The sequence below is a fragment of the Haliaeetus leucocephalus genome, unplaced genomic scaffold (assembly GCF_000737465.1).
Source record: "Haliaeetus leucocephalus isolate CR32 unplaced genomic scaffold, Haliaeetus_leucocephalus-4.0 Scaffold417, whole genome shotgun sequence".
Classification (NCBI taxonomy): Eukaryota; Metazoa; Chordata; class Aves; order Accipitriformes; family Accipitridae; genus Haliaeetus; species Haliaeetus leucocephalus.
In genome coordinates, this window is record NW_010972853.1 from 1,117,786 (window position 1) to 1,145,597 (window position 27,812).

Here is a 27,812-nt window from a genome sequence, read left to right on the forward strand (position 1 = left end):
ACCAGCGGGACTGGGCTTCAACCCTCAGTAACTTGTACAACCCTGAAACCTGGTCATGCATCCACCCTCTGAAGCATTTGCTGCACTTGCTTGGACATTAAGGCAGGCTGGTAGGGCTTTCCAGCAAGCCAGCTGGATGCTTCACAGCCATATCCCAGCCACAACTTTGAAGCAGCAGAAAAGGTTGTATCTCATCATTCCCCAGCTCAAATCAGCAGGATTAATTGGTTATTCAGGAGTCCCTTCCCCCATCGAGAGAGTGGAGGAAAAATAATTATAAACCTTCTTTTTATATATGCTAGCTAGCAGACAGGATCAATACGCAAAGGGAGTCCCTGATTTCTGACATGCCTAAGCCCTCAGACGACTGTGGGTTTTTGCACCATATGGCTCTATCACTTGATAAAATAGTGCCCTAGATATACTGGTTGTTTTCCAGTCTGCCACCAAATTAACTTAGGAGGATGGGCATATACAGCCACAGTTTCTGCGCTGTTGCCACCGTTTCTGAGATCTCCAGGCCTATTGCAAGCCGCTGTATTTTTGCAGCCCCTCCTGCCCACCCCCCCGCCCCGGGACCAGCTACCAAAGGGATTAAACATGGCATGTTATCTACTGCAGTGGCTTAATCACTAAGCAAAGCGCTCATCCCCTGACCGCAAGGTCAAGGAATTATCTTCTTGACAGATAACGCAGCCAGGGCTTGGAATGAAATGGGGAGCTGAACTGTCATTGCAAGCCCACAGGCCACAGCTTTATTGCTGTTTCTGGGAGAATAACACCACTAAGATGCTATGAGAGTGTAATGTGACTTTTCCCACCTGCCCTGAGATGCCTCTTGATGGCAGGGGAAGATAAACTTTGTGCACACATGTCCCACTCCCATAAACACCCCCTATGCCAAACCTGTCCCACTGAGAGCAAAAGATTTTGATGGTTGGATATATTTGGCACTGTATACTAAAGAGAGAGCATTACACAGGAAGAGCTTTTAATGGACTGTGAAGGACTAATGGAGCACTAAGTCTGGGCCAGAAAAGACGTGACCTCGGGGGAAACACATATATCTAGAAATATGAATTCAGAGGGTGTAGGTCGTATGTGTTAGTTTCATCAGAAGGTGGGAAGTCCTGCTCCCATGTAAACTAGCCCATTGGGGCAGAGCTGCAGAGCCTGCCAGCCCCACAGCTCAAAGAGGGCAACTGAAGGCATCGGTGAAAAACTCTTCATTCACAATTTAAATATAAAGAGTCTAGGTCTGCTGCCACTGTAAAAGAGTGAGGAGAACTCCTGACACAGATTGCTATGAAACCAGGTTCTTACTAGGGACTAACACGGGCCATCAGCTCCTGCAGCTTTGCTGTGAGCACCTTGGGACCTTCTGTGCACATGCAGGCAGGATGAGCCACGGTGCCCTGCCTGGTGGCTGCCAGACATCGGCCCCATTTCATAGATGGGGAAGGCATGAACTGAGATTACAGAAAAAGGCCGAGAAGATGAGGCTTTCTACCCAGAGCTGGGTGATACAAATAGCTCCCCAAGTGACTCCTTCAAGGTCACATATATGACAGTAACTGCAGAGGAGGAACCTGCATGTGTCTGCTTTAGCCAAGAGGCCAGGTCCCTAAGACTCTGGCTGAAATTACACACGCACTAGATCTTCCTTGTTGTGCCTTTCAAAAGCAGCTAGGCAATTTTCCCACCTCCCTCAGTACATCTCGCCTTTTGCAGTCCAGCTGCTCCCTAAAGACCATGGTTATTATCATTTATCTGTGAAATACCCACACCCTGCCAAGTCCGTGTGCCTCACCTGTGAACAGCAAGGGCCACCCTGCAGCCAGAGCGCTGGTCTCCTCTGTCTTCCCACCAAGAGATGCTTCCCGCAGCACTGGCATGGGATGTGAGAGAAGCAGCTCCCGCCCCGAGGCACAAGATTAGCCCAGAGCCTGCTTGGCAAATTCTATTGTTCTTCAGCTATAAATCAAAATAAAAATGTTTTCATTACTTTCAGCTCTGAAACTTGAAGGGTCAGATCGTCACAAACAGGAGGAGCTGGAAGCCATTGTGCAGCAGGAAAACTATGACATGCTTGCCATCACGGAAATATGATGCGATGACTCACACGACTGGAGTGCTGCAATGGATGGCTGTAAACTCTTCAGAAGGGTACCCAGCCCCTGAGCTGGAAGACAGGGATGGGGAGCAGAACGAAACCCCCACAGTCCAAGGGGAAATGGCTAGTGACCTGCTACACCACTTACACACGCGCAAGTCTATGGGGCTGGATGGGATCCACCCAAGGGTGCTGAGGGAGCTGGTGGAAGTGCTACAAGCCACTTTCAGTCATTTATCAGCAGTCCTGGCTAACCAGGGAGGTCCCAGTTGACTGGGAGTTAGCTAATGTGACGCCCACCTACAGGAGGGCTGGAAGGAGGATCCAGGGAACTGCAGGCCTGTCAGCCTGACCTGGGTGCCAGGGAAGGTTATGGAGCAGATCATCCCGAGTGCCATCACACGGCACGTACAGGGCAACCAGGGGATCAGGCCCAGTCAGCAGGGGTTTGTGAAAGGCAGGTCCTGCCTGACTGACCTGATCTCCTTCTGTGACAAGGTGACCCGCCTAGTGGATGAGGGAAAGGCTGTGGATGTTGTTTACCTGGACTTTAGTAAAGCCTTTGACACCATTTCCCACAGCATTTTCCTGGAGAAACTGGCTGCTCGTGGCTGGAGCATGTCCAGAGAAGGGCAACGAAGCTGGTGGAGGGTCTAGAGCACAAGCCCTATGAGGAGCGGCTGAGGGAACTGGGGTTGTTCAGCCTGGAGAAAAGGAGGCTGAGGGGAGACCTTATCGCTCTCTACAACTACCTGAAAGGAGGTTGTAGCGAGGTGGGTGTAGGTCTCTTCTCCCAAGTAACAAGTGATAGGATGAGAGGAAATGGCCTTGAGTTGTGCTAGGGGAGGTTTAGATTGGCTATTAGGAAAAAATTCTTCGCCGAAAGGGTTGTCAAGCATTGGAACAGGCTGCCCAGGGAAGTGGTGGAGTCACCGTCCCTGGAGGTATTTAAAAGACATGTAGATGTGGTGCTTAGGGACATGGTTTCGTGGTGGACTTGGCAGTGGTAGGTTAACGGTTGGACTCAATGATCTTAAAGGTCCTTTCCAACCTAAATGATTCTATGATTCTATTTTTGAGATCTCTGTGTCTCTTAAGCTTGGTGGACAAAGGTCACAACTGTGGGCAAGTGGGAGAGACAGAGCAACTGCCAACACTTCATTTTCTTAGGAAAGCAAGCTGGATGGGCAGGTTGGTAGTTGAAGCTTTTTAAGCTGAATGCATTGCATCCGAAGAGTGCATGTCCCCCAAAGAGGGGGATGCTGTTCACCCTCCTGGGGCAGGGCACAGCCACCAGTGCCCTTTCCACACACCCACCCCCAACAGCTAAGGCACAGCAGAGACACAGAGAGCTATTTAAACAAACCACAGGCAGGACTGGCAGGTGGAATAAGTAACCTGCCTGCCCTGCAAGGGGTCCGGATGAGATAGCTACAAATAAAGGTCCTTTTTCCCATCTCTTATCTCAGGCAAAGAAGGCAAAACCCCACGGTGCTCCAGGTGGAAAACAGAGCACTAATAAAGCTTAGGATTTTCTACTCGGCTGCTGCTCCTCGGCTTCCCTCCCTTTCCCACCTGCATTTCTCTGTGCCTTTGGGGAAATCTGATATTATGTATATTTCTATATTGTTCTTAATTAGGAAAAAAAAAGTTCCCTCGCTCCATTAAGTGACTCTGAAGAGCAGAGATGGAGGAAAGTGCATTTGAGAGCTGTCTGCCTTGCAGCCTGCTAGGGGCCCTGTCTCCTCAGTGTCCCTCCCACGGCTGTTGTCCCTGCAGCCCCAAGATCTGCAGCCCCCACAACCCAAGCCTCAATGTCACTTTGGCCGTAGCAGAAAGCTGGACAACCCCTTCACAAAAGACCACATCTCTGCTCTAGAGCACAGATACGCAAGGAACCCTTTTAACCGTGTGGAAATCAAGCGCTGCTCTACCTCTCCTTTGTGTGCTTCTCTCCACAGGGGTGCTGCTGCAGGCTGTGGCTGGGGACGTACCCCAGAGATTGTTCTGGCCAAGGTAGGAGCTGCTTCCCAGAAAGGGCAATGGCTACACAAGTTCGCTAGGTCAGCTGGGGGATGGCATGAGCTGCCTTTGCCTCCCACAGAGCTCAAGCCTGGCACCTCTGCTTAGACTAGTTTTCCCATTTCATTGAGCTTTACTTCTTCCCTACAAGTAGACTTTAGTCATGACTTCTCCACATCTCCACCATGCTCCAGCTGACAGCATGGCCACCAAGAAGAGGATCATCTCTTCCAGTGGATTCACCAGCCTACAGCAACTACAGCAACTAGCCCGGATAGTAATACATCTTCCCGAAAAAAATTGTCCGTATATGTTCGGATACAAACAGCCCTTGGAAAACGTACATGATTAAATACAACCCCTCCAGCAGTGAGTGTGAGGAGCCTGGGCCAGCCACTGCTTTCCTTCTTTTCCCTGTTAGTGGTCCCAGCTCCGTGAAAAATGGTGCAGCCTGAAGCTCCTTCCTGCTGTGCGAGACAGCCTCCCTCACACCAAGCACCTCAGTTCCTCTCCTTCCCCTGGCTCCGGCGCTGCCAGCTGGGTTTGCCAGGTTTCCCCTGGGGACCCTTCTGCCTTCCAGCTCTCCAGGCACAGCCAAGCTGCGGAGGCCTGCCAGCCCACGCGCTCCCCAGCTGGCTGCTGCTCCTGCACGCATCCTGGAGGGTCCGTGCTGGGGGGCTGGTGTTTAGGTGTGTGTCGGTCCAGGCAGCATTAATGCAGGTGGGGAAATCCCCAGTAAGTGCCAGAGGTGATGTGCTGCAGATCCCGTTCCCAAGACTTTCTCGCCATGGATTAGAATAACACTAAAATTCACCCAGTGTAAGTAGGTGAAACGTACTTGTCTGTGGCAGACAGAAGAAGAGATTAGAGGCTCTAGTGGTTCTTTCCTAACCTTAAGCTTTTCAATAAATCTCTGAAGATTAAGGAGAAAAGAAATTCCATAAGATAAAATCTGATTTATCTTTGGTGCAGCTGTCCATCCAAAGATGAGTACCCACATCCCACTTCTGTATAATTTACATTTCTCCACACGCAGCCTCCAGAAAGTCACCTGAAGTTATGACCTCACTACTGTAATTAACATCCATAACATGGCAGGCTGTGGTATCTGGGCAGTGGGGATGGCAAATACTGACCCACTTCTCCTTAGAAAGGAGACAGGATTAATTTCACATTACCTTGGGAACGCACACCCTACCATGGCAAACATCACCTGGACAGGCAGAGAAAAAGCAGAATATAGTCCTGTCTGTCCTACCGTCTCCTGACCTTACACAACACATCCTCCTTCCTCCATAATTGATGTCTCCTGCTGCAGAAGCAGCCACAGCTTCTGCTTCTCTGGCTATCCCATTACAGCAGTAGTAAGTACAAGCCAATTATTCTGCAAAACAATTCAAATTTATTCAGTGCCTTATATCAGGAAATGTGTCTTTATAACACCACCTCTTCCTTGCTGCACTGCAGCTACAGGAACTCAGCAGGACTCTCTCTTCATCTTCCCCACGAGCTCACTGTCTGGGACACACACACCACCTCCTCCAAGGAAACCGTTATTTGTTTTCTTTTCTGTGACATTCAGAGATACATAAAACATCCCTGATGCATGTAAGAGGGATGCGTTTCCAGGGCTCTTAGGATGTAGTTGTATTTTGTTAAATCATGCGGATAGGAAAATGTTGAGGAAATTTCTGGCATGCCAGCTGTCTGACCTGACTTATTTACATGATGCTAGCGCTAGGAAACATGCTCGTTTTATAGCTCTCATGATTTGAGACTATTTATCCAGAGAAAGGCAGCAGCAAGGAAAAGAGCACATCAGGCTTCCTACACGCTAACTTCAAGACCCGCGTTAGCCCCGAGCCTCAGGCCCCAGCCCCTGCCCTGGGACAGGCTGCTCGCCCCCTTCACCAGCACCGCTCTGTGCATGGGAGCTGCGCACCCGGCCGTGCCGGCAGGGACCGGCCGCCACCAACCTTCATCCAGGGGAGCTGGAGAGATGCTCAGCTGCATGTCTCGAGCAGGACGCTGAAAGGCTCGGAAAAAATGAGGCCACGGTTGACCTGGCTGCTGCTGGGTGGAGGAGCAGAAGTGTCCCTACATGCAGGAGTAACAGGCTGTTTGCCCACGTGCGGCTTTCTCTGTGAGTCTGGCAATGGCAGCTACAGTAGAGACACAGCCTCCAGGGTGACCTTCAGTTATAAAGCACACCGTATTTCACCTGAAGGTAAAACTTTCTGGCTTGCTCTCTGCCTATGAGGAAAGAAAATGAGAGAAAAAATCAGAAAATATTTTCTGGCAAATTATTTTCAGGCAAAACAAGAAAAATAAAAAAAGACCTCATTATGAAATATTTCTTTCGATAGATTACATACATTTGAGCTATACATTTAATGCACTTTTTTTTTTATGTATGTGTGTATAAATAAGCATGCATGTGCCCATATGTATGTCTATGGGTGCGAATACATGCTGGGGGAGAGGCGAGTCGGATTCAGTGCTCGTTAGCAGCTTGCAAGGGGGACAGGACGTCAGCCAACCCGCTGAAGCGCAGGCCCTCTGAGCCTCCCAGCAGAGGCTCAGACTGGTTTGGAGGAGGCACTGGTTCCTCAGCCTGCCCCTCGCCCCCGTGAAACACACTGGGACAAGACCTAGCGCACAGACCCCGAAAGGGCCCACGCTGCGGGTTGCGAGGTAAGGGGGGACCGGGCACCTCCCTGCCCACCTTCGCACCCCCAGGGCTTGGCCCAAAGCCACGTGAGAGGTGGGCTGTGAAGCAGGGAAGGAAAGCGCCTGGTTAACAGCCCGGGGTGTTCACTGCCCATCTCTACGCATTTTCTGCACGAAACACTCAAGTCTGAAAGACTTTGCGAGTTGCATGAATAATATTTTCTAGACAGAAAGCCAGCGTTATGAAAAAGGCATGAGCAGCTACGACCGTCTGCAAGCCACGTCTCACCTCCTTTGCACTCTCCAAGGGGAGCGGCTCTCCAGCTCCACCGTGGCAGGGTGGGCTTCCTCTCCGCCTGGGGCACCACCGTCCTCCCACCGCTCCCGGGTGCCACAGAGCCTGCCGGGATGATGCTAATTTCCACCTCGGGGAGATAGCCACAATTAGTCAAAGAAGAACAAATGGAAAGCTGAGGGAGCGGGCTGGAGGAGAAGGCAAGGAGAAGCCAGCTTGCCCTTTGCAGTTCCGCTCGGAGCTGGGGAGAGCTGGATGGGCACGGAGGGAGAGGGAGGGGATGTTCCTCGTGTAAAGCAGTATTTGTTTGCTAACTTTATAATCCTCTTCAAGTACAGACAGAACCAAAACTCCTGGTACAGGGAATGCACCAGAACCAAGGCCCAGAAACATCTTTCAGGTCTGCTCCCTCCTGTCTGGAAAGGAAAAGAAGATTATCGGGATGCTTTACTCCTTTGCAGGATGCTATCCACAACTGCTATTCTTTGCTTCCCTGCTAGGTCTGCTCTTTCCTTCCAGTTCTCTCCTGTCCTGCTCTGGGAATGAAGCAGAGCCCACATGCAGCTCGTCTGGCAGCCAGCCTCTGGATCCTCCCTGCGCTGCACTTAGGATCCAAACGGGGTGCTTATAGCAGGGTGCTATAGGGGCAGGGACAGGGAGATGCTCTTCTCCCTCCAGAAAGCGAATGGGATAGCTCCCATGCCTGCTCCCAATGGCCTTTCCTAAGGCTGCCTTATTAAATCCCCTCCTTCCACACTGCCGCTGCTGGATGAAAGCTCGGTGGCAGAGGTCTGCCCTGGCGTGCTGGGATCCAAGAGGCCAGAGGCAGTGGGGAGGCTGGGATGCAGGAGCACCTCAAGCAGTGGGCTCTCCTCTCCTGGGTGCCAGCACAGAGCTGCAAGATGAGCTCGTGCCCACTTGCAAGGGGAAGCCAAAGTCTCCCATGACGTTGAGCCCCTGTGAGTTTAGCTGGGAGGGGTGTCATGCACGTCCTTTGCTGTATACAGGTCTGAGGGTGCTCCCTGGAGCCACAACCACCACCAATGCTTTTGAACAAGGCTGTTAGTCAGCAGCAGTTGGTCACAGCTGGAGGGATTTTCTGTGTAGTGAGCAGCCACCAAACCTAATCCCATGCCAGCACCAGGAGCCAACCACAAGCTAAAAGGAGAACATGGACTTAGGGGACACATTCTCTTCTAGCTCCTTCAGCATCAGCCAAAGCATGGGGCTAAAACTTCTCCTTCTCCAAACTCATTTTCCCTTACTGCAGACTGGCTTCAACTTTGCATACAGAGTGTCCTGCTACTCCTCCTCATCCAAGCTTGGCACATGTGATAAGCACTCTTATTTTACCCAGCTATGGTACCTTTGAATGGCTGGGAATTTTCTGTCCTCATTTTGGAGCCTGTGTTCCCCCTACACAGGGAAGAAAGCCAGCTCTACCTGCACATTGTTTCTCTTAATCTAAAATAAGTCCCACATTACACCATACCTGCTCTGTATTTGTGTGCAGGGAGAAACTACAACAAGAGAAATTTAGAAGCAGAAGCAGAAAGATAGTGCCTGGCTTTACTCCTACTCCCCGCATCCCTTCATGGGTCAGAGCAAACCGAGGTGGTTTTTGCATACTGAGAAACAGGACAGCTATCTTTTGCTTATTCAGATGCACTTGCCATAGCACACACTTTTGTTCATTTGTTTTTTAAACACACCAACCCACTATCAGCAGTGCTCTAGTTTTCAGTCACATCTGCTGCACTCCTACCTTTCAATCTCATTCCTGGTGAAGCCTCCTCACCTTCTCACGCGCAGCAAACACAAGTGTTGTGCCTCCGACAGAATCAGGAAAGGAAAGGAGAAATGAAAGCAGTGGCTATTCCCAAGTGAGTTACAATCCATTCTCTCTGGCAATCCTTACAGTAAGCCTGCTCCTTTTCCTACAAAAGCCACAGCATTCCCACCTTCTTGCCGTGTCATTTTAATTCTTCTCACAGCCTCACATGCCACTGAGATGAGTGCACCTGAGAGCAGAGCCTACCTCTGTCACCTAGGGTCCTTGAGTGCTTGTGAACCATCCCAAAGGCAGAGCTCTGCCGTACGTGCTACTGCCCTGTTCGCAGCTGTGCTTTCAGCAGTGACTCTAACACAAGCCAGCGGCCATACTTCCATCAAGGCTAAGAGTGCCAGCACCTTCCTTGAACAGGACCTAATCCCATTACAGCAAGTCAGTTTTCTCACACTCACCATAAATAGCTCATTTTCAAGCCCCCTTATTAAAATGGAGATGCTAAAAATATTTAACTTCTATTTTGCAGAGCTTAGAACAAAATAAGACAACAACAACCAGAACCTGTTTTCCTCATGCCAGAGGAGCAGGGGCCGGCTTCTCCTGCAGGCAGCCACTGACTTATGGAGGGACCTCTCTCCTGCCCCCGGAATTAATGATGAACAAACTGATGGGAGCAGCAGCTCTAGGACAGGACTTGTTCCTCTGCTCTTGGGTGGTTTCCACAGAGAGGTTTGAGGCAGGGGTGCAGCCAAGAAGAACTCAAGGGTAAGCAGTGTTCACTTATTATTTTAAGCAATGCAAAGTTTGCACTTTTCATGATATAGCAAAATAAGAACACATGACCCTGCCAAGTTATTTATTGCAACACCTCCGAGTTAGCAAAAGGTGCCTTTGCTACCCCCGCAAAATGGCCTTTACAATTTTTCTTCCTCTGAAGTGCCAGATCTGCTAACATTGGGGGGAAAAAGAAAAAAAAAGAAAAAAAAAGGTTGATTCCAGCACTACAGCATATCCTGCACTTAGTACTGGTGGCAAAAAGGAGCAGAAAGGACTCACAGACCTGACTGAGTACTCACTTGGATCTTTCTCCATTTTAACTTTGGAGCTAAGCCTGCAATAAGAAGTAAATGTTACTTGAAGGGATGTTATCTCAGTGGGCAGAAAGGCACTGAAGGTTGTTCAACAAACCACATGTGGTTGCTGAACTCAAGGTTCTACGTGGCCCTGCTCACGGTGACTGTCTGTCACCCCAACAGGCCACCTCAGACCCAGCTCGCAGGTGACTGACTACAGCCAGCTCCTCTGGCTTCGTCATTTCTCCCATTCATGGGCACGCTCAAACTAGGTGGATAACAAATTGTGGATAGACTAGGTGAAAAACTGAAGAATTGTCCTTGTGCCACGTGCATCAGGTAGAAGATGCTAAAAACCAGTAGCACCCTTCACAGTCACACCAGCACAAAAGAGCACTGAGCGTGCAGGCAAGCCCCGGGACCCACCTGAACCTAAGCCTTGGACAAAACTTTCAGAGCACAGCCACCTTCCTGGGAGCAAACTTCTCCTTACTAGACACAACACAAGCCATCTTCTGTCACTCTAGTAATCACAAAAAGTGACTGCATTGAAAAGCATTCCAAACAGACTATTTCTGTGAAAAACTATCATCTTATTTCCAAAGAGATCCACTAAGGCTACACTCATGTCCTAAGCAGAAAGCCTGCCTACCATCTTGAGCTAAAAGCAAGCCATGCTCTGTAGCTGAAAATCGCTGCCAGCCTGTGTCACTTGTGTGCCGTGCACAGCAATGCGTAACACGCACCAGCAACCATTTATCCTTTATTATTGACTTCTGACCTCGAGGGCAGTTTCCATTTCTTGTCCACTTTCTCTGCTTTAGAAGCAGCACATATTGGAGGCAGCGGGGCTTGTGCTGCCTTCCTTTCTCTGCCATTTACTTCTGTGCGAGAGCAAAGCCTTGGGGCAGCAAGCACCAGGGAAGCTGCCAAAGCCCTGTCCTTCAGCAGAAACCACTCTCCTACACCAGGGACTGAAACAGCCTGGAGGCTTCGTGCATCTTATGGGGAGGATGAAATTAATCTTTAAATTGACCTTAGCAGGAGCCACCGTTCACACTGTGAAAAGTAGACAAGAATCAGCAGGCTTCACGTTTGGCAGTGGCTGCAAATGAAACTCGTATTTTAAAGTGTCTCTGAAGGGGACAATAAGGAAAGTCTTTAGAGGGAAGAGAAGTTCCCAGATGATAGCCAGAAGGTGGAGGTGGTGGAAGAACGGCCACAGGCTCTTCAGAGCCAGTCTAGCTGTTCTGCAACTTCTAAAGAGAAATCTTAGAGGTGCAAATCATCCTGTATCTTCTCCTATCCTCAGACATGAAGGAACAATTTAGGGAACTCTCCTCAGTGGAGGGAATTCTCATCCCATTCCCAGTTTTCCCAGCAGGAGAAAGCAATCTGACCGAGGATTACTAGTGGAGGTTATCTGAACAGAGATGGGTTGCTCCATAAGCCATCTTCCTGTTACTGCATTGCATTGAAAATACACAGATAACATTGAAATCAGTAACTCTGTGTCCTTTCAAACAGAATAAGACGACAGTCAATTAAGATGCTATGGTACATAGGCCCAGCTCTGTGCTGACTCTGCCAGGGAGCTTACAGGGCAGTAGATTCCTCTGCAGGACTAGTATCTGCAGCAAGGAACAACTGATGGCAAGCACCTTGCCGCAGGTGGCTTAGGGCTTGCCTTGCTGGTTACACAGAGAGTTTCTCACTGCCTTCAGGTTAGCAAGTAGGAGATTTCTTCTTTGGTTTTCATATGTCCTGGCTTTAACTTTATACACATTTCAAAAGTGGAAGAGGGTAGCAAGGGTGAAAGCATTTTACATCCAGCCAGTCGCTTTGAGAAGCGATGTTAAGCACATAACACAGCAACCCAGTGAAGCAGAGGAAGTGCGCTGGCAGTAAATGAGCGTGTCACAATGATTTGTATCAACTCCTGCAGAGGCAATTTAACATCATTTCAGTGACAGTGTATCAAGAACACACAGGAATTCACTCTAGTGTTAGCATAACTTTTATTTTTTTATTGCGGTCAATATGCACAGTAAAGGAAGACCTGATGTGGCTACCTCCTGAGTACAATACTTCTGTAAAGTCTGATATTGTGGCTTTTGATGGTAATAGATCAAAGGTGCTGCATTCACAAGCCACAGAGTGATTTTCCTAACTGCCTGAATTACAGATACCCTCCCTGGGTGTCCTTTTTCTGTCCCTTCCAGCATCACATAGTATAGACCTTGTAACTGGAAAGTAGCCAGAGATGATGTGAGGACAGTGTAAAGGGGAAAACCAGCTCTGTATTGCTTTCTCACAGCCCTTCAGCCTTGTAGGAGCAAGAATTCATTTGTGGCTTTCTAGCACACAAGCATGAGTGGAAAAACCACAGAAGGATCAGGTATATTAGCTAAGGAGGGATGCAAATTCTCTTTTCCTATTGCATGACCTGTCATCACAAAAATGTCAGCCTTCTGTGCTGGACCCTCTGATTCTATAAAACCTCCCACTGCCTGGCAGAAGGATTCTGGTCAGCAACTGCCTGAAATGGAAAGTACAGGCTGTGCCTTCAATGCTTTTCCTCTGGTCACACCAGAGCAACTGCTTCCAGGAGCAATCACATCCTCCCAGTACACTCCTCCACCCAGCATCAACGCCTCTCCTCTGGCTGACAAACCAGGGCTCCCTTCCCAGCCTCATCCTTGATTTCTGCCTAGAAACAGCACTGAATTTGTAGGGAATGACTTAGGTGGCCAGCAGCCAAAGCCTGGGACTGGACAGTGTCACAGTCTGCATGGGAGAGGTAAGCAGCTACCCTGGTGTCACTGGACATATGTAATACCTAGGGGTACTGATGAGGGTTACAGCCCTGAAAGCCTTGGTAAATCCGCACTTAAGACCCCCTGAGCCCTAACTGTACCTCTGTTGCTAACTTCATTCACTTCTGTATTGTTTATTCCTTAGTTTCCCAATTTATACTATGGGGATAACAGCATCACTCTGAGCCTGCTTGTCATGTGCTCTGTAAGCACCAGGCAGTGCTGTTACTATGGCATGGGTAATTATTAGCCAGCTGCTTGCTTAAAACAGGTGGGAGAGGCTGCAAGGTTTCCACAACAAAGGGATTCCTCTCCTGTAACACACAAGATGACCACAAGCAGGGCAAATCCTCCCTGCAATAACCACCTGGTGAGCACTCGGGAGGGGACAGAGGCCAGCCAGAAGCCCAACTCTGACTCGGCTGTCCACAGCGCCTCTCCCAGTCCAGCCTTGACTTGCCAGAGGTCCCAGTTTGACCATGATAGCCTGGATTGCAATTAAGAGGACTGGCAGAGAGCAGTACAAAGCCTTGAGCACAGGCTGTTCACTGCAGCACATACAGAGATTACTTTCCCCACCTCCGCAGCCCTGACAGCTTGCTGCTGACAATGTTTAATTCTCCAAGCGGTAGTGGGTTTTGTTGCTGAACACTCCTTACCCACCTGTCCTCCAGCTTGTTTTACAGAGGTGACGAGGAAGCCATCAGAGCTCAGTAAAAGGCTCCTCCACACTGAATCTGCCTATAGATAATACCTTCCACAGCTCATAGCTCTGCTCCTCCTTCTGGCGGTGACACAGCCAGATGTCCCAATGCAAAAAAAAGTGCAAAGGTGGCCCCAGGATGTTCTGCCCACAGTCAACACAACACAACCCTCCCTCCAGCTTGCATCGATGCCACTGAGTTATCTATAAGCTCTTCTCTGCACACGATCCCCCTTGGAGCCAAATCCAAGCATCCTCAGGTTGTCTTCAACTTGTGTTGCTACCGTTTGCTTGAAATGATGTAGCATCGAGAGGTTGCCCTGTGTTTGATATTATTGCCTGTGCTTGGGAGGCTGGGACTCTGCAGTCTTCAGGAAATGTGCCAGGAAACGTGCCCCACCGAAGTGCTCATTGACTGGGGGTGTGCAGCAAGCCGTTTCCTAGAGGGGATCGGGCAGAACAGGGTAAGCTGTGTCCTACTGGGGAGGTTACACTAGCTGGAGCATAGGCTGATAAAGGGCTTTCTCAGAAGCACTTGTGTTTGGCAGACAGACTAGACAGGAAAGGAAAGAAGAGGCACTTCCTAAGCTACGGTCTGTGGTTCACTTTAACACTGACCGTGGTATCTTGGAAAAATGTGGCTTAACGTAAGCAGCTGAAGCAAACGGATCCGGAGTGATCAGCAGAGAAGGTCTTTCAGGCTACAGGGAGCATTCAAACTAAAGTAAAGCCACTAACTGAGGGAATTGCCTACACACAACTTTCCCCCACTTTCCCCACCAAAAGGCAAATCTCCCTTCTGACCCTGGCGCCCAATGGCGTAACTTTTGCGGAGCTGAATGGCAAGTTGAGATCAGAAGCCCCCTCCCAACAAGAGTCACTTTTCATCCCCCAAAGAATCATCCTTTTGTGACCTCATGATTTGATAAAGAGTTTCCCTGAAGTGCTGGTCCCGGCTCAGTCTTTTGGCTGCTTCTTTCAGCTCCTCGATGTTTTCAGCTTCTGCGTGCGAGAAGATGAAGGACTGGGACTGCTTCACTGAAACAAGATCAGCACAGAAAGGTCAGCACTTTCTGTCAGGGACACAAACTGAAGACAAAACTTCACTAGAGCACATGAGCCATGCGATCAACATGACTGAGAGCCTGGCAAGGGATGAGCTAACCATTGCACTCTGTAACAGCTTCTCCTTACTGTTTTCAGAGGAGGAAAATGCTGACAGCATGGAAACACACTTTTCTTTACAGCTGTCCCTGAATTAGGGTTCTACGTAGAACCTGATCTAACCTTGCAGGCAGCCACTCTGAGCATTGGATTGGACGATGTCCAGGTCTCCCTTCCAACCTAACTCAGTCTATGATTAAGCATTCAGATGAAGTCAGCTTTGAGCATGGTTTTTTAGGGGCCCAGCACCATCACAGCAGTTACTTTTCAACATACATGAAGAGACAGGCAACCAGCACACAGACTCAGTGCCTGCTCTCTGGGAAAGGAAGCTCCAAGTTTCTCTGTAGCTCCATTCTACGACTAGGGAATATGAAATATGGACCACGTTTGCAGACCTTACCGCTCTGTCAGCCCCATCTGCACCTATCTGCTCCTGCAGGATAGAGAGTAAGAAGCTGCCTGATACCTACAGTCATTCCACGACGCACTGGCTCTCCGGCGGTGGAAGCGGCAGCTCTTTATGCGACGAGTGGCAGCCTTGTGGATATATACAGAATTCTTCATGATCACGGGCATCTTGGCCTCCAGCTCGGCATTGCGGATGCACTCTTCAAAGAACTCTGAGAAGAAGACACCACCATGAGCAGTGACGGGAGAGACACTTCAAGCAATGAACCAGTCACAAGGGACTACACTCATTGATGGGCTGAGCCAGGTGATGCTGTTCAACACCTCCCTAGATCTTCACGAACAACAATCCATGAAGCTCCAGAATATCATCAGAATAGACAAGTTCAAAGTGACAAAAACCTCCAGTCCCCAACAAATGCATATTCAAATCACAGAAAGAACTGGAGCCATCCATTCTCCATCAATCATTCCCACAACTGCTCGTGATTCAACTGCCAAAAGCCTCTGATATTGTGATAAAACTTCTCCACTCTCTTGCAACAGAGGGGTCTGAAGCCTTGCTCATTGCACTTTCTTTGAAGGACTTCTAAAACCAGTCAATCTAGCTGCAGAAAAGGAGGTGTTGGCAACACTGTCACAGGCACACACACCCAGGCCATACGTGGCCAGGTATTTCTTAACAGCATAGCATAGCAAATACTAGCACATACATACATACGTTACAGGCTCCATACAAAGCCGTATGTCCAAACTCTGACAATGTTATTCTGTCCCAATCTGCCACACAAGCTGCTTTTCCTGACCCGTTCCCCCTCTTATGGTCTAACCAGCATATTTTCTGCCATTCCAGTCTTGCTGTCCTCCTACCTGTTGCTGGTCTTTTACTGTTCAGAGGGCTCACGTGCTAATACATCCCAACTCTTACGTGAAAGGGCAGGGCAGAGCTGCAGGAAACACTTGGAAGGACTGAGGGATCTGTGCTGGGATTGATGTTAAAGAAAACATTGCTGGTCCCTCACTTTCTCTAGTGTTTTGCTCATCAGTACATTTCTACTCTTTTGAAGATAACATCCTCCAAAACCTAAGATTGGAAATGAGTGTCAGGAGACATTCGGTGCCAGAGGTTACTCACTTATGCCCTGTGCAGGTAGCTCAGCTCTAGTTGAACACTGAGCTCAACACATGCACTTTAGCTCTGTTTCCTTACCATGGCTCTGAGCCAGTGGACTGAAGTTCAGAATCATGCCCTTTTGTCTCAGTTTAGAACTCTGATGTAGGAACTACTGAATAGTACTTACTTTATTTACATGCATTTATATATAAAAATTATAAAGATGTGTATATATATAAAAACTATTTATACATATATTTATACTTATATATGTAACACTGCTCAGAATGCCACAGGACTTTTTGACTTTTCTATATTGGCTTGATACGTCCACTTTCACTGAAATTAAGCCTTAACTGCACAGATACAGCACTTTCATGACAGCTTCCCCCTGCACTATACTTGAGGATGGGAAACAAGCAAGACTTCACCCAATTGAAGCTGCTGATGTCAATTCCCAAATCTGACTCAAGCCAGATGCTAGGGTAATGCCCCATCTTTCAAAAAAAAAAAAAAGCAAAGAAACAAGGATAAACTGGGAGGAAATGTGAAATGCGAGTCTTACACCTGACTTGTGGACTGCAGTCATCTCAGCACAGTAGTGCTGGGCTGATGGCAGTGATTCAGCTCTGAGTAACGATCCAAACTTCACCTGCTGGGTCAACTACCAGCACATCACTACAGCAACCACAGTCCTCCTTAAACTGCTGATGTTCTCATAATCAAGGCTGAGAACAGATTATGTTGAGGGGAACCAGAGGACTCTCTATAACTCAGACCTAGGCAGTCTTTATAGCTCTGCTGCAGCTTCCCTGTTTGACAATTTGAAAAGCATTTGCTCATCTCTGCCCCTAGGTTTGTCTTCCACTCAGCAGGGAAGTGCCTGCATCCATGCTCTGGTTCCGCAAAAGGGAGGTGTGGTTGAAGTACAAGGAGTTGGGAGAGCACATTATGTGCAACTTTGCTAATTTGGGAACTTGTTTTTGTGTCTGGGAAGACGGTTAGAAATATTTCCTCTCTCAGAGCTTGCTTATCAGTAGAGAGGATGGATGACCGACTTACTTCTCAAGTTACTGACATCTGCTTTCATCTTCTCCTCTTTCTCCTTGTTGCAATCCAGAGAATCTAAGCCTTGCTCCAAGCTCTGCAATGCTTCCTCAGCTTCTCTCAGTCTCTTCTCCAGATCCATGCGCACCTTCACCTCAGCCTGAGGAAGAGAATAAGCATTGCTGAAAAACAGCTTGTGTCTCAATAACCATCCTGCTAACTCACGAGGTCTCTGAGGGACCCACCAAACAGAAGAAAATGAAAGGACAACAGTAAGGAAAACCAATAGAAATATTGTACGACAACATAAAAGTCGTTCCTCATGTCTTCAGACAGAACCTGAATTTGAAGAAGTCCAGATAATTTTAGTAATTCTCCTTTACTCTGACTTTCATTTTCACAGCTTCCCTCTCATTGTATGAACGATGTGGAATCAGAGATGGTATTTCAACACATGAATTTGTGCTTATGCAAGTACTTGCACTGAGCAGGAACAGGAGGACATCTTTCCAGGTGAGACAGACTTGAGTTAAAGGAACCCTCAGTTCCCACAAAGGGGTGTACAGTACTTAGTTTCAGAAACAAAACACAAGAAAAGTTAGAAATAAAGGATAATATCAGTAGTAGCTTAGCGAATGAGAATAACACAGCTTAGGCCAACTTAGCTTTAGTTTGGCCAAGTGGAAGGTTACAGGATAAGGAAATCTCGGAGGTTCAAGAAAATGAAGAATTGGGGATTTTTTGGATGAAATATTTGTAGAAGGAGGTTAAGTGTCAAACAGCCAATAATAAGCATAACCTTTACATTATTTAGATTAAAATAAAATAGCATACTTTGTCCAATTACCTTTGCATAGATTCAGGGTTCTTCCATTACTGGGATAACAAAGGAGGGCTGGTACCTCACCTGCATTCCTCTGCTTTTGAACCTAAGTTCATGCAGAGGTTCCTGAAGATTTACAAATCGTAAGATTGATACTCTGAGCACAAGTGAGGAGGGAAGATTTCTGCTCAGTTCTGCAATGTCCATATTAGCATTTCTTTGAAATAATCTTTATTCTTGATTGTGTCTACTTTCCTCTTTTACTTCCCCCCCCTCCCTCCATCTTTAAATGACGCTTTCACAGTAGCAAACGAAAAGACTTTTACTGAATGGGTTAATCAGACCTCAGAATGAGAAAATAAATGGCAGTGCTACGTAGATACAACCCGGCAACTTCACGTGTTACCTTGATATAAAGCACAGCAAATGAAAATTTGCAACTACAAAATGAAAACAAAATAAACCAAAACCAAGTCTCCCACTTGATAGAGGGTGAACTGAAAGAGAAAACGAGAGAACCCTGGGCCCAAGGACAGCAATACACAACATACACAGAGGATACCTTGAGGTCTCTCTCCGCCTGCTGCTTCTCTGCAGTCAGCTCTGAGAGCGAGTTCTGCAGCGCTTGCGACTGGGAAGAGTAAAACTCCCGCTCCTCCTCCAGCACTCGGGACCGCTCCTCATTCTCCTTCATCCTGGTGCACGGCACAGCAAAGGAAGACAACCGTTCCCTCCCCAGCACAGCCCACAGGAAGGAAGGGGCTCACTATCGCGACGGGGCGTGCTTAACTACCTGGCTGCCCTGAGCAAAGAGGCACTAACAGGAGCACTGTCTGTGTTTCGCTTCAATAACACAGACATCGCTGGTGAAAGCCAGGTGGACAGTTCTTGAATGGAACATTCTCAACCCCCAGACGAGGTCCAGGAGCACCAACCACTTCTCATGGATAAGTCCATGAACACCAAATGGATTCACGTGCCTAAGTCCTGATTTGAAAGGAGCAAGCCCAAGCAGCAGCAAATTCAGCTGCCCTGCCTCACTCTGTCCCCTCTGAAGCATTTATAACCTGAACTCCTGACATGGGAACCAGACAAGCTTCCAGACTTGTCTTGTGTTGGCAACCAAAAAGCAAGTCAGCAGATAGTCACATCATTTGGCATCACTAAGCCTGAGCAGGGCAGAAGTGTCCTCTACCTTTTGCGGCACCCGAGAATGGAAATTATAAAGGATCTTGCCTCTCTGCATGTTTCAGGATAAACAGGGGAACAGTTTTGGAGTGATCCTAATTTTGAGCCCAGAAATATTTAGCCATACCCTTTCTGATCACCTCCCACCTGCAAGGGGGAAAAACTACCTCTTTTCCCACCACCCTCTTCACACTGGATCGCATCTTGTCCTGCATTCCTCTCTCTGGCACCACTGTAACAGCCCCTGCCCCCATTTCACCTCTTCTCTGCCAGGAGTTTCTCCTCCAGAAGTTGCTGCATCTTCTCTTCAATCTGTTGCAGGCTGCAGTGCAGTCCCCAGATGGGGCTTTGCTCCTTGCTGGGGCTGGTTGGAGGTGGGAGCTGGCTCTCGTTTTCTTCCAGCATCTCCAGCATTTGCTGCTTTTCCAGGGAGAGCTCCTTGAAGAAGGGCAGAGATTGTATCAGCCAAGCCTAACACTTCTGCTCCTGTTCCTGCCTGGCTCCTCCCTATTGAGTCCCTCCATCATTACATCCACATGCTTCATTCAGGTTAAAAAACAGGAATACCAAAATCTGGTTTTCATTTCGTACCTGCCTCACGAGGAGCAAGCCTCCACCATAGCCTTCACTGTGCAAGGGGGTGAGAACCTGCAGGCTCCTTTGACATGGTAGGCTGGTAAGGACCCAGCTCAGGGTCTGGAGCCTTGTGCTTCCCTAGAACATCACCCATGCAGGCAGCTTCCCTGCCTTTGCTCCTCACCTTGCTCCTCAGTGTGAACTAGAGGCATCCTCTCTGTGGTACTTCTAACTGTGGGGCAATAGAACATAGCACACTGTTTTCCTGTGAAGTGTTTGGTCCAGTGTGCATGGCATGAATGGTCCTTCCCTAGCTTTCCAGTTCTTTTTTCATACCCATAACTGCAGGCAAGGAGAAGAGCTCAAAGGAACATCAGCAACAGATTTTTGAACAAACTTGCAGGATCTGACACGAACATTAAGGATGATATTGAGGCTTCAGAAGGCCAGCTGTGTGGAAATTTCACAAACAATACACATTTAGAAAAGCCACTTTCCACCAATCCATCAGAGTGATATCAAGTAAGCAAAGGGTTTAATACATCAACACTCTGTTTCCTAAATTCCTATGTGGTACATGATTCCCCAGGAACCATGCTCCCTTCTGTGAATAAGGAATGCCTCTCTGCTGCTCCAACTTCCACCAGGACTTAGGGAGTTGCAGTTAAAAAAAAAAAAAATCAGAAAGCTATCACAGATTTAGAGCCATGTTGGCTGGATGGCACCCTCCAGTAGGCTCTAGTCCAGCCTCCTGTTCAGAACTGGTCTGTCAACACAGCAAGTTCTGGTCAGCTCTGGTTTTCTACAGTCGAGTTGTGAAAACCTTCCAAGATAGAGGTTCCTCAGCCTCCCTCACTGCCTGCCTACCTGTCTGGTGAAAAGTCACTTGATAGTCTTCAACCTGAGCTTCCCAAACTGCAACTTACTGTTATTGTCCTACATCACATCAACTGGTACTGCTGAGAGAAGTTGGGTTCTGCTGGGCTCCGCGTCACTTCTAGTCTTTTTCTGCAGGGGATTTTGGCCTTCATATCAGCTACCAAATGAACCTGTTCATGTGCACAGGACTTAACTCTGGCGCTAGTGGATGTTAGATTCATTCCACGGGACAGCATTGCTTTCAGCCCTGGTCAGTTTTCATGGATTGTTCCCAAAATGCTGTCACTCAGAGGGAAGAAGTGGTCACTCACCTCCAGGGTTTTCTGTAAGGACTGTGTCAGGCTTCGCAACTCTTTCTTTTCTTCTTCCACTCCTTTAAGGGAGCGGGCTGTGAGCTCTAGCTCCCTAAAGAAGCAAAAAGGGTGATAGCTATTGCAGGGGAACTCTAGCCCCACAGACTGCGCTCAGACTGCACAGGCTGTGGATCTCTTAGCGCAGGACCTGTGACCGGTGGTTGGTACAGGCGGCCCTAGAAAGTCAGGAGTTTGGCAGCAAGCATCATGCCTTGAACACACTACAGGCATCCAGGAACTTTACTGTGCCTCCTGATCATCAAACCCAAACCAACTGTTAGCGTGCTTCTCTAGCGAGGGCAAGGCCACAGTTGCAACTGGAAGAGCTCAGACAGGGCAGTCATATCTCAGCAGATGTAGTCTATGAAAACAAAAACGGTTTGCAAAATCACACTGGCTTTCCTGAGACGTTATTTAGGGATAGAAAAGGAAAAAGAGAGGGCAATGGCAAAACATGCCCTTTCAACACTCAGGGCAAAGCACTTGGCTCCTTCCCTTTTTAAATAAACTTGCTGTTCATATTTTGCGTAGCGTAACTCTTAAAATGACAAAATTACTCTTGGCGAGGCAACTTCATCATCCCCCCAGTGTCGTTCAGCTGATGGTGGAAAACCAGATTCAGATGTCTGGAGCCCACATGGCTGGTCAGTCAATCGAAGTAATTGCCTCTCTGAAATCCTCTAGCACCTGTCTGTTGCCATGCTACCCCAACTAATCTGGGGTTTGATCATGTCCCAGCCCTTTGAAAATGAAATTGCTGGAGCCCTGAACACAAAATTGAAACTAAGCTGTATTCTATTGGTCACACAAGCAATAGCAAATGCAGGTAAACAGATCTCGACTGTTCCTGTTTTGTTCAATATACCATTTATCTCCTTCCTACATGCACAAAATTGGTGGATTTTATGAACTGTTTTGATTCATCACCACAGCAGCACTTCTGCCCAGTGTGGGAGTTCATGTTCTTTTCCTGCCCTGCGCAGTTTGCTGCCTTACCGTCTGATCTGTTCCTGCTCCAGCCGCAGTTCCCGTACCACCTCTTCAAAGCGGTGCTTCTCTGCTTCCAGGACCTGGTTCAGACGCTCGAGTTCCTGGACCAGAAGAGAAGACAGGAATGTACTCTGCTGGCACACTTACAGTCAGGAAAGTCTTCCCCGTTAACAATGCCTGGGACTTTTAACCTGAGCTACGTAGAGCCATGGGGTGTCCAATTCCACCATACTTTTGTCCAGAGGGAATTAGAGGGGACTGAAGGTTGATTGAGGATTTCCAGACATTCAGAAGTCCCAGTCAGGTTACCAGGCACCTGGAAATCCCAGACATGCTCCCTGCACAGATCAGCTCTGCTGCACATATACGGAAGATCCAAAGCTCCCTGGGAAAGCTGGACTCAACATGCATGTACCATTTCCAGGCACCCACATGTGCAGGTGCAGAAAGCCTGGACAGGAATGTGACAGCCCCAGCACTGCTGCACCTAAAGTGTGACATTTCTACTAGCTCAGCCTTACTTCCCATCCCCACTGGGACAGGAAAACACAACTGCACAGTTACAGCTTTGCACAGTTTAATCAGCCTGCCACTATCTTTGTGCTAATAAAACCAAGCTTAAAGAGCACTGAATGCCATAAGCTAACCTCAAGCAGTGAAACAGTCTCTTCCCCTAGTCTAGAGGAAGCAGTTGTACCCAGACCTACTGCAGATGGAGGGAGATGGGGATAAAGTACAACAAAGGTCCTGCTGCTGGTCAGGTCTCCTCACAGCCTTAGCTGCTAGGCAGAACTTCTGCTGCAGGCCCAGGTAGGTCACAAAACAGCACTGATGCCAGATAAATTCATAATACGACTCTTGCTCCATGGTGCAGATACACAGTTCAAGCTGCTTTCCCAACATATTGCCCTGAAGCCTTCAGGCTCACAGCAGACCAGACCATTAGAGCTCAGTGAGCTATATATTCGTTCCTTCATCAGTACCAAACTCCTTTAAACTAACCCAGCCCCATCTGCTCTGTGGTCAATGGAGATACCGTGCATGGCTTTGTAAGAGCAGAGATTTGTTCCAGGGTCTTTAGAGAGGGGCATTTCCCTCCCTATGCCTGTGGGTTGTACAGCAGGCTACCTCACCAGAAAGGGATGTCTCCCTGCAAAAGCAGAAGTAGCTTAGCCCTGAAGGAGTGTCCAAGCTACCTTTGGACTTTACCTCTGCAGAAATGTACACAGGAAAAACCTAGGCCTGAGAAGCCTAGGTCAGCATTGCCATCTTTTGCTAAAGAGGGACAACAGTCATTTTGGATTAACTGGAAAAGAGAGCATGTGACAGTTTGCAAGATTGGAGTGTGGTGGTCTACATCCATGCCCACTTTCCTACCGTGGAATAGGACAACTCATTTGCAAAGCTATCTTGCAATAACTTTATGATGGTGCTATGAAAAACAGTATAGATTTGGTGCAAATATGAGAATGAGCTACTTTTATTATATTACGCAAATACAAGTTAGGAATAGTTTGGAAAACAATAATAAACTTGATAAATTAAGGTTTAATAGTCACATCTAAGGGAGAGCTCTCTTGAGTTTTCCCTAGTGCAATGTTTATTTTTCTCCCGATCTCTGGTACATCCAAAGAACAAACCACATTGCTTTTTGCTGCTCCTTGTTTCTCACAACGGTATCTCTACACTAGGACAATGTCAGGTCTGTTTATTTGCTTTCTAACTGTGGAGGCAAACAAGTTGATTGCCACAGTCTTACTGAATCTACCAAAGAAAAAGTGTATAATTCAACCCAGTGAATAAGAATTCAATCTGATCTTCCTCCCTGGTCCTCCTGGAGACATAATCACAAGCACACCGCATGGGAAGCGCCTGGGAAGGGAAGCAGGGATACATCTCCAGGACCCATCCATGGCACAGCTCTTATTCCTGTCTTCATCCACAGAGCCCAGAGGTTGGCTGGAGACTCTTTTGGCTCTGCAGCCTCCCTTCCTGAACCCTGGCATGCCTTCAAACCAGCAACTCCCAACCTCCCAGTCCTGCCACACGGAAGCTGACGAAAATTGGCTTGTGATGAACACTTACCTCTTTTTGCTCCCTCTGCAGACACAGCTCTTCTGTTTCTTCCATTAGCTTATCTGCAAACACACACACACACAAAGGCAAAATGCAGAGAAAAGCAATTTATATCCTGGGGATATTCATGAGCATGAAATACTGACTGTTTGAAGCTTGAAAATGCAGCGTTCCCTATTGCTCTCTGTGTATCTGTCTGGGAGGCTCCAAAGGCTGAGATGACGCTAATGGGATGTTCTGTAATTTCCCTCCTGCCAATAACTTAATAAACTAAACCACCATATTGCTGCGTACTCCTTCTAAGGTTTCCTCTCAATGTTCTTAAAGAGCATTAACGAACAAACCTTTGCAATCCTCTAGCTGAGTCAGGAAAACATGCTTATCTCTGCTTCACACGTGAAGAAGCAGAGGCACAGAAAGGTTAAGTGGGTGCACAGGGTCGCACACCGCATAGCAGCAGTCGGTTCTCCTGCTGCAGCTCAGCACCCGTCCCTACCCGCCTAGCTCATCACCCTCTCCTTCAGCCCCCTCGGCATCACTACCAGCTCCCTATTGTCACCTTGGGATGCCCCAGCCAAGCCCAGAAATCAATCCTCTATTTTAGTCACAAAACTTTTAGCTGTTAAGAATAGTTCCACTGAACATCAGTTGCTCTTGTCTGCTGAGAAGGACACATGCCCACCAGAGACTCTGCTCTGATCCTTACAGCGTGACCTGATGTACGTACATTGTGCTATGCTCTAACCTTAAACAGAGGCTCTGCCTTAGGCAGCTCTTAGTCACGCTTGCAGGAAACTAGACAGAAACACATTTCTCCTAGTTAAGCCTAGGGTTTAGCTCTCAGCTCCGCCACCTGGCTGCCGTGGGAGCAGGGTCAGATTCAGTGTAGCACTTTATGATTAAAGTCTTCCCCATATCAGGCGAGGAGGATGCTACTGGCTCCATTTTTACTGGGGACCTGAAGAGATTACTACTGCTGGCAGGATTACTACTGCTAGGAGGAATGCAGACCTCTACCTCCTGCCCACAGCAGGGCTCCTGGTGCCAGAGCAGTAGTGTTATATTTCTAAAGCTCTGCTGACCACCACTGCTGCCTTTCCTTCCCACTCTTGCCCTCTTTCTCCTTTCTGGGACCCAGCACAGCTGCACTGTAATTGCAGAGAGGCACCTTCCCTTTTCTGCCCTTCCTGGGGGGGGCAAGCCCAGGGCTTGATGGGCTTCTGCAAAGTCCCTGCCCGAGAGAAACCTGGATCCCAGCTGGGGGGCAGGTGGATGGTAACTCCAGCAGGATTCAGGGAATTCCCCAGAGCAGTGTTTGCTTCCTCCAGAGAGCCCTGACCGGCTGCAAGGAGCAGTGCCTGACCTCAAAGCTTAACTACAGGATGGACACAGGTCATTGAAGGTAAGGCTAATGAGACAGAAGCCTCAGCAGTTATACAGGAAAAAATAGACAATTGCTGTCAAAAGAAAGTAACCAACTGTGACAATTGATCAGCTCTAAATGTTCTTGTCATGGGCCAAAGAACACAGTTAAATACATATTTTATATTCCAAATATCTCCTTTTTGCCACAGAACGTGTATTCCTCTATTCCTCCATCACCTTGTCTTTTATTGTACTGGGGCCCTCTTTAGTCTCTTAGGCTCTTTAGTCTGCTCTGGTGGTTGCAAAATAAAGTTTTGACAAAACTTTCCTGTTTCTAATTTTCCTCCTGTCTCTCCAGGTCCTCTTAGCACTCCCCGTTATCCCTTTGTCAGGTGTGGAACCACTCCTCCCTGCCTGCCTCACATATGAGCCCATCCATCAGCTCAGACAGGTGAATGGCGCTTAGAAGGCCAGAATGAACATGCCTTGATACTTGAATTATGATCATTGTTACACGTGAGACCATATACTGAGATCACCCCTGGTCAGCATGGATGGTGAAATGCAAAGGGCTCTTCAAGATTCCTCCAGTGGCTTGATAAGTAGGAGCAGATACCACAAGCCCCTGCTCAAGGCATCACCAACCTGAAGCACCCAAAGTTGCTGCTAACTTGTTTAAAGCACATGATTGTCCAGACAAGGGACTGGGCTCACACATGTCAGCCCCCAAGTCAGAAGGGCTCTTACACCTTAGGGAATGTTCTAACTTAGGAGGCATCTGGGTTAAAAAAGGCTACTCCCTTACCTCTTGCTATAGGCAATGTGGGGAAGAGGCAGCTGGACCTCCCAAGGCAGTCAGAGCACCCAAGGTACTGCCATCCAGAGGCTGGTTTCTGAGCAGGTGATTGGACTAGATAACCTCCAAAAGTCTCTTCCAACCTAAATTATTCTATGTTCATCTGGAGCAACTGCTCTCTCTCCATTGCCCATGGAGAGAGCAATGACAAATTAGCCATGGCCATTAGACAGCTCAAACAAACCCACGTAAATGCTCCCACTTCCAATATGAACAGTGTGAGCAAATGCAAAGACCAAGTAGAGAAAGCCCAAAAAAAACAGCTAGAGGAGGAAAACTTATGCATGAAAAGCTGCAATCAGCCTCAGAAATACCAGTCCTGTGCAATTCAGGGAGACAAAGGTATTGGCTGTTTGCCTGGTGAGCAGCTGAAATCAGCACATCCAAACTTCTCAGGGGCAGCAAATATTTGTACAGTCCAACCGTCAGGAGCTGTAGGACTCAGCAGGCTGGCCAAAGCACGTTCTTTCTTTCAGGCTCCACGCAGACACCCAGATCCTACCTTAACATTTTCATGTTTTGACCCCGTTCAAAACCTGAATTTCAGCTTCTGACTACTCAAAAGCTTCATCCAGTAAAAGTCAACAGTAAAAACCTGTAACTGCTTGGCTTGACCACACTGACAACCCCAGAAAAGTAAAATGGCTATTTTGGGGTTTATGGGTTTTGGAAGCAAGAATTTCCTACCTAAATACTCCTGTTTCTCCTTGGCCAGTTGCAGTCCTTGGGCTTCCAGGCTCTCGATCATGGCTTCTCCCAGCTGGGCATTCTTCCAGGTCCTAGGGAGAGCAGACACAAAGCAGACGATGTAAGAGAGCTAAGGGTCCCACAGAGTGAGGTAGGGGACTCAGCCTAGCAATCTACCAAGGAATTCAAACACATGGACTCTTGTCAGTTGGGACAGGGATTCTCTAAATTTTTCTCCACAAATGAATTGGAGAAATTTCCCTGACATTCAGTAATTTTTTTTTTTTTTTTTTAAATACAGGAGCTGTACATCAACACTGCACAGCTATTCAAATGTTTTTTTCCAGTGTTTTGGAGATTTCTACACTGAGCTTAGTCTCAGGGCTCTCCAGACCAACCCAGCACATGCACAGCCTCCAACTGCAATAGGATGTACCTGGAACCCGTTAAATGGATCCCGACAGACTTTAGAACCAGATTTTAGCTTTTAACTCAGCTTACTTCCCATCTGCCAGTGACATTATCTTCTGCAGCCTTTCCAATATTTTGCTGCTATAGCCACTTTTCCCCTTCAAATATTAACAATTTATTGACTCTTTCCCACAGGCTTCTATCTTCAGCCTTTCTGGTATCCATCATCCATCCTGGAACCAATCAACCCCTCCTCTGCTAACCCTGCAAGCCGCTAGGATTTGGTGTCTGGCCCTACACTGTGAGTTAAGTGCCTCTCCCTGTAAAAACAATGAAGAACCAGAGATAAAAGCCAGATAAGATGCTGCCAAGTAGGGAAAGTTAAAGGAAG

At 48.0% G+C, this 27,812-nt stretch overlaps 1 protein-coding gene across 1 annotated transcript in view; it reads right to left on the bottom strand.

The window, feature by feature from the left end:
• Positions 1 to 14,350: 14,350 nt before the first annotated feature.
• The window catches only part of PLEKHD1 (pleckstrin homology domain containing, family D (with coiled-coil domains) member 1), a 28,143-nt gene continuing 14,681 nt past the window's right edge, over positions 14,351 to 27,812 (bottom strand). Inside the window, exons 5-13 of the mRNA XM_010574158.1 lie at positions 27,011 to 27,102; positions 24,112 to 24,164; positions 22,033 to 22,127; positions 20,995 to 21,088; positions 19,488 to 19,666; positions 18,603 to 18,735; positions 17,233 to 17,377; positions 15,119 to 15,268; positions 14,351 to 14,519 (exon numbers count right to left, since the gene is read on the bottom strand). Coding sequence (XP_010572460.1) covers positions 14,359 to 14,519; positions 15,119 to 15,268; positions 17,233 to 17,377; positions 18,603 to 18,735; positions 19,488 to 19,666; positions 20,995 to 21,088; positions 22,033 to 22,127; positions 24,112 to 24,164; positions 27,011 to 27,102 — 1,102 coding nt within the window. The 3' untranslated portion in view covers positions 14,351 to 14,358. The remainder of the gene's footprint in view (positions 14,520 to 15,118; positions 15,269 to 17,232; positions 17,378 to 18,602; positions 18,736 to 19,487; positions 19,667 to 20,994; positions 21,089 to 22,032; positions 22,128 to 24,111; positions 24,165 to 27,010; positions 27,103 to 27,812) is intronic.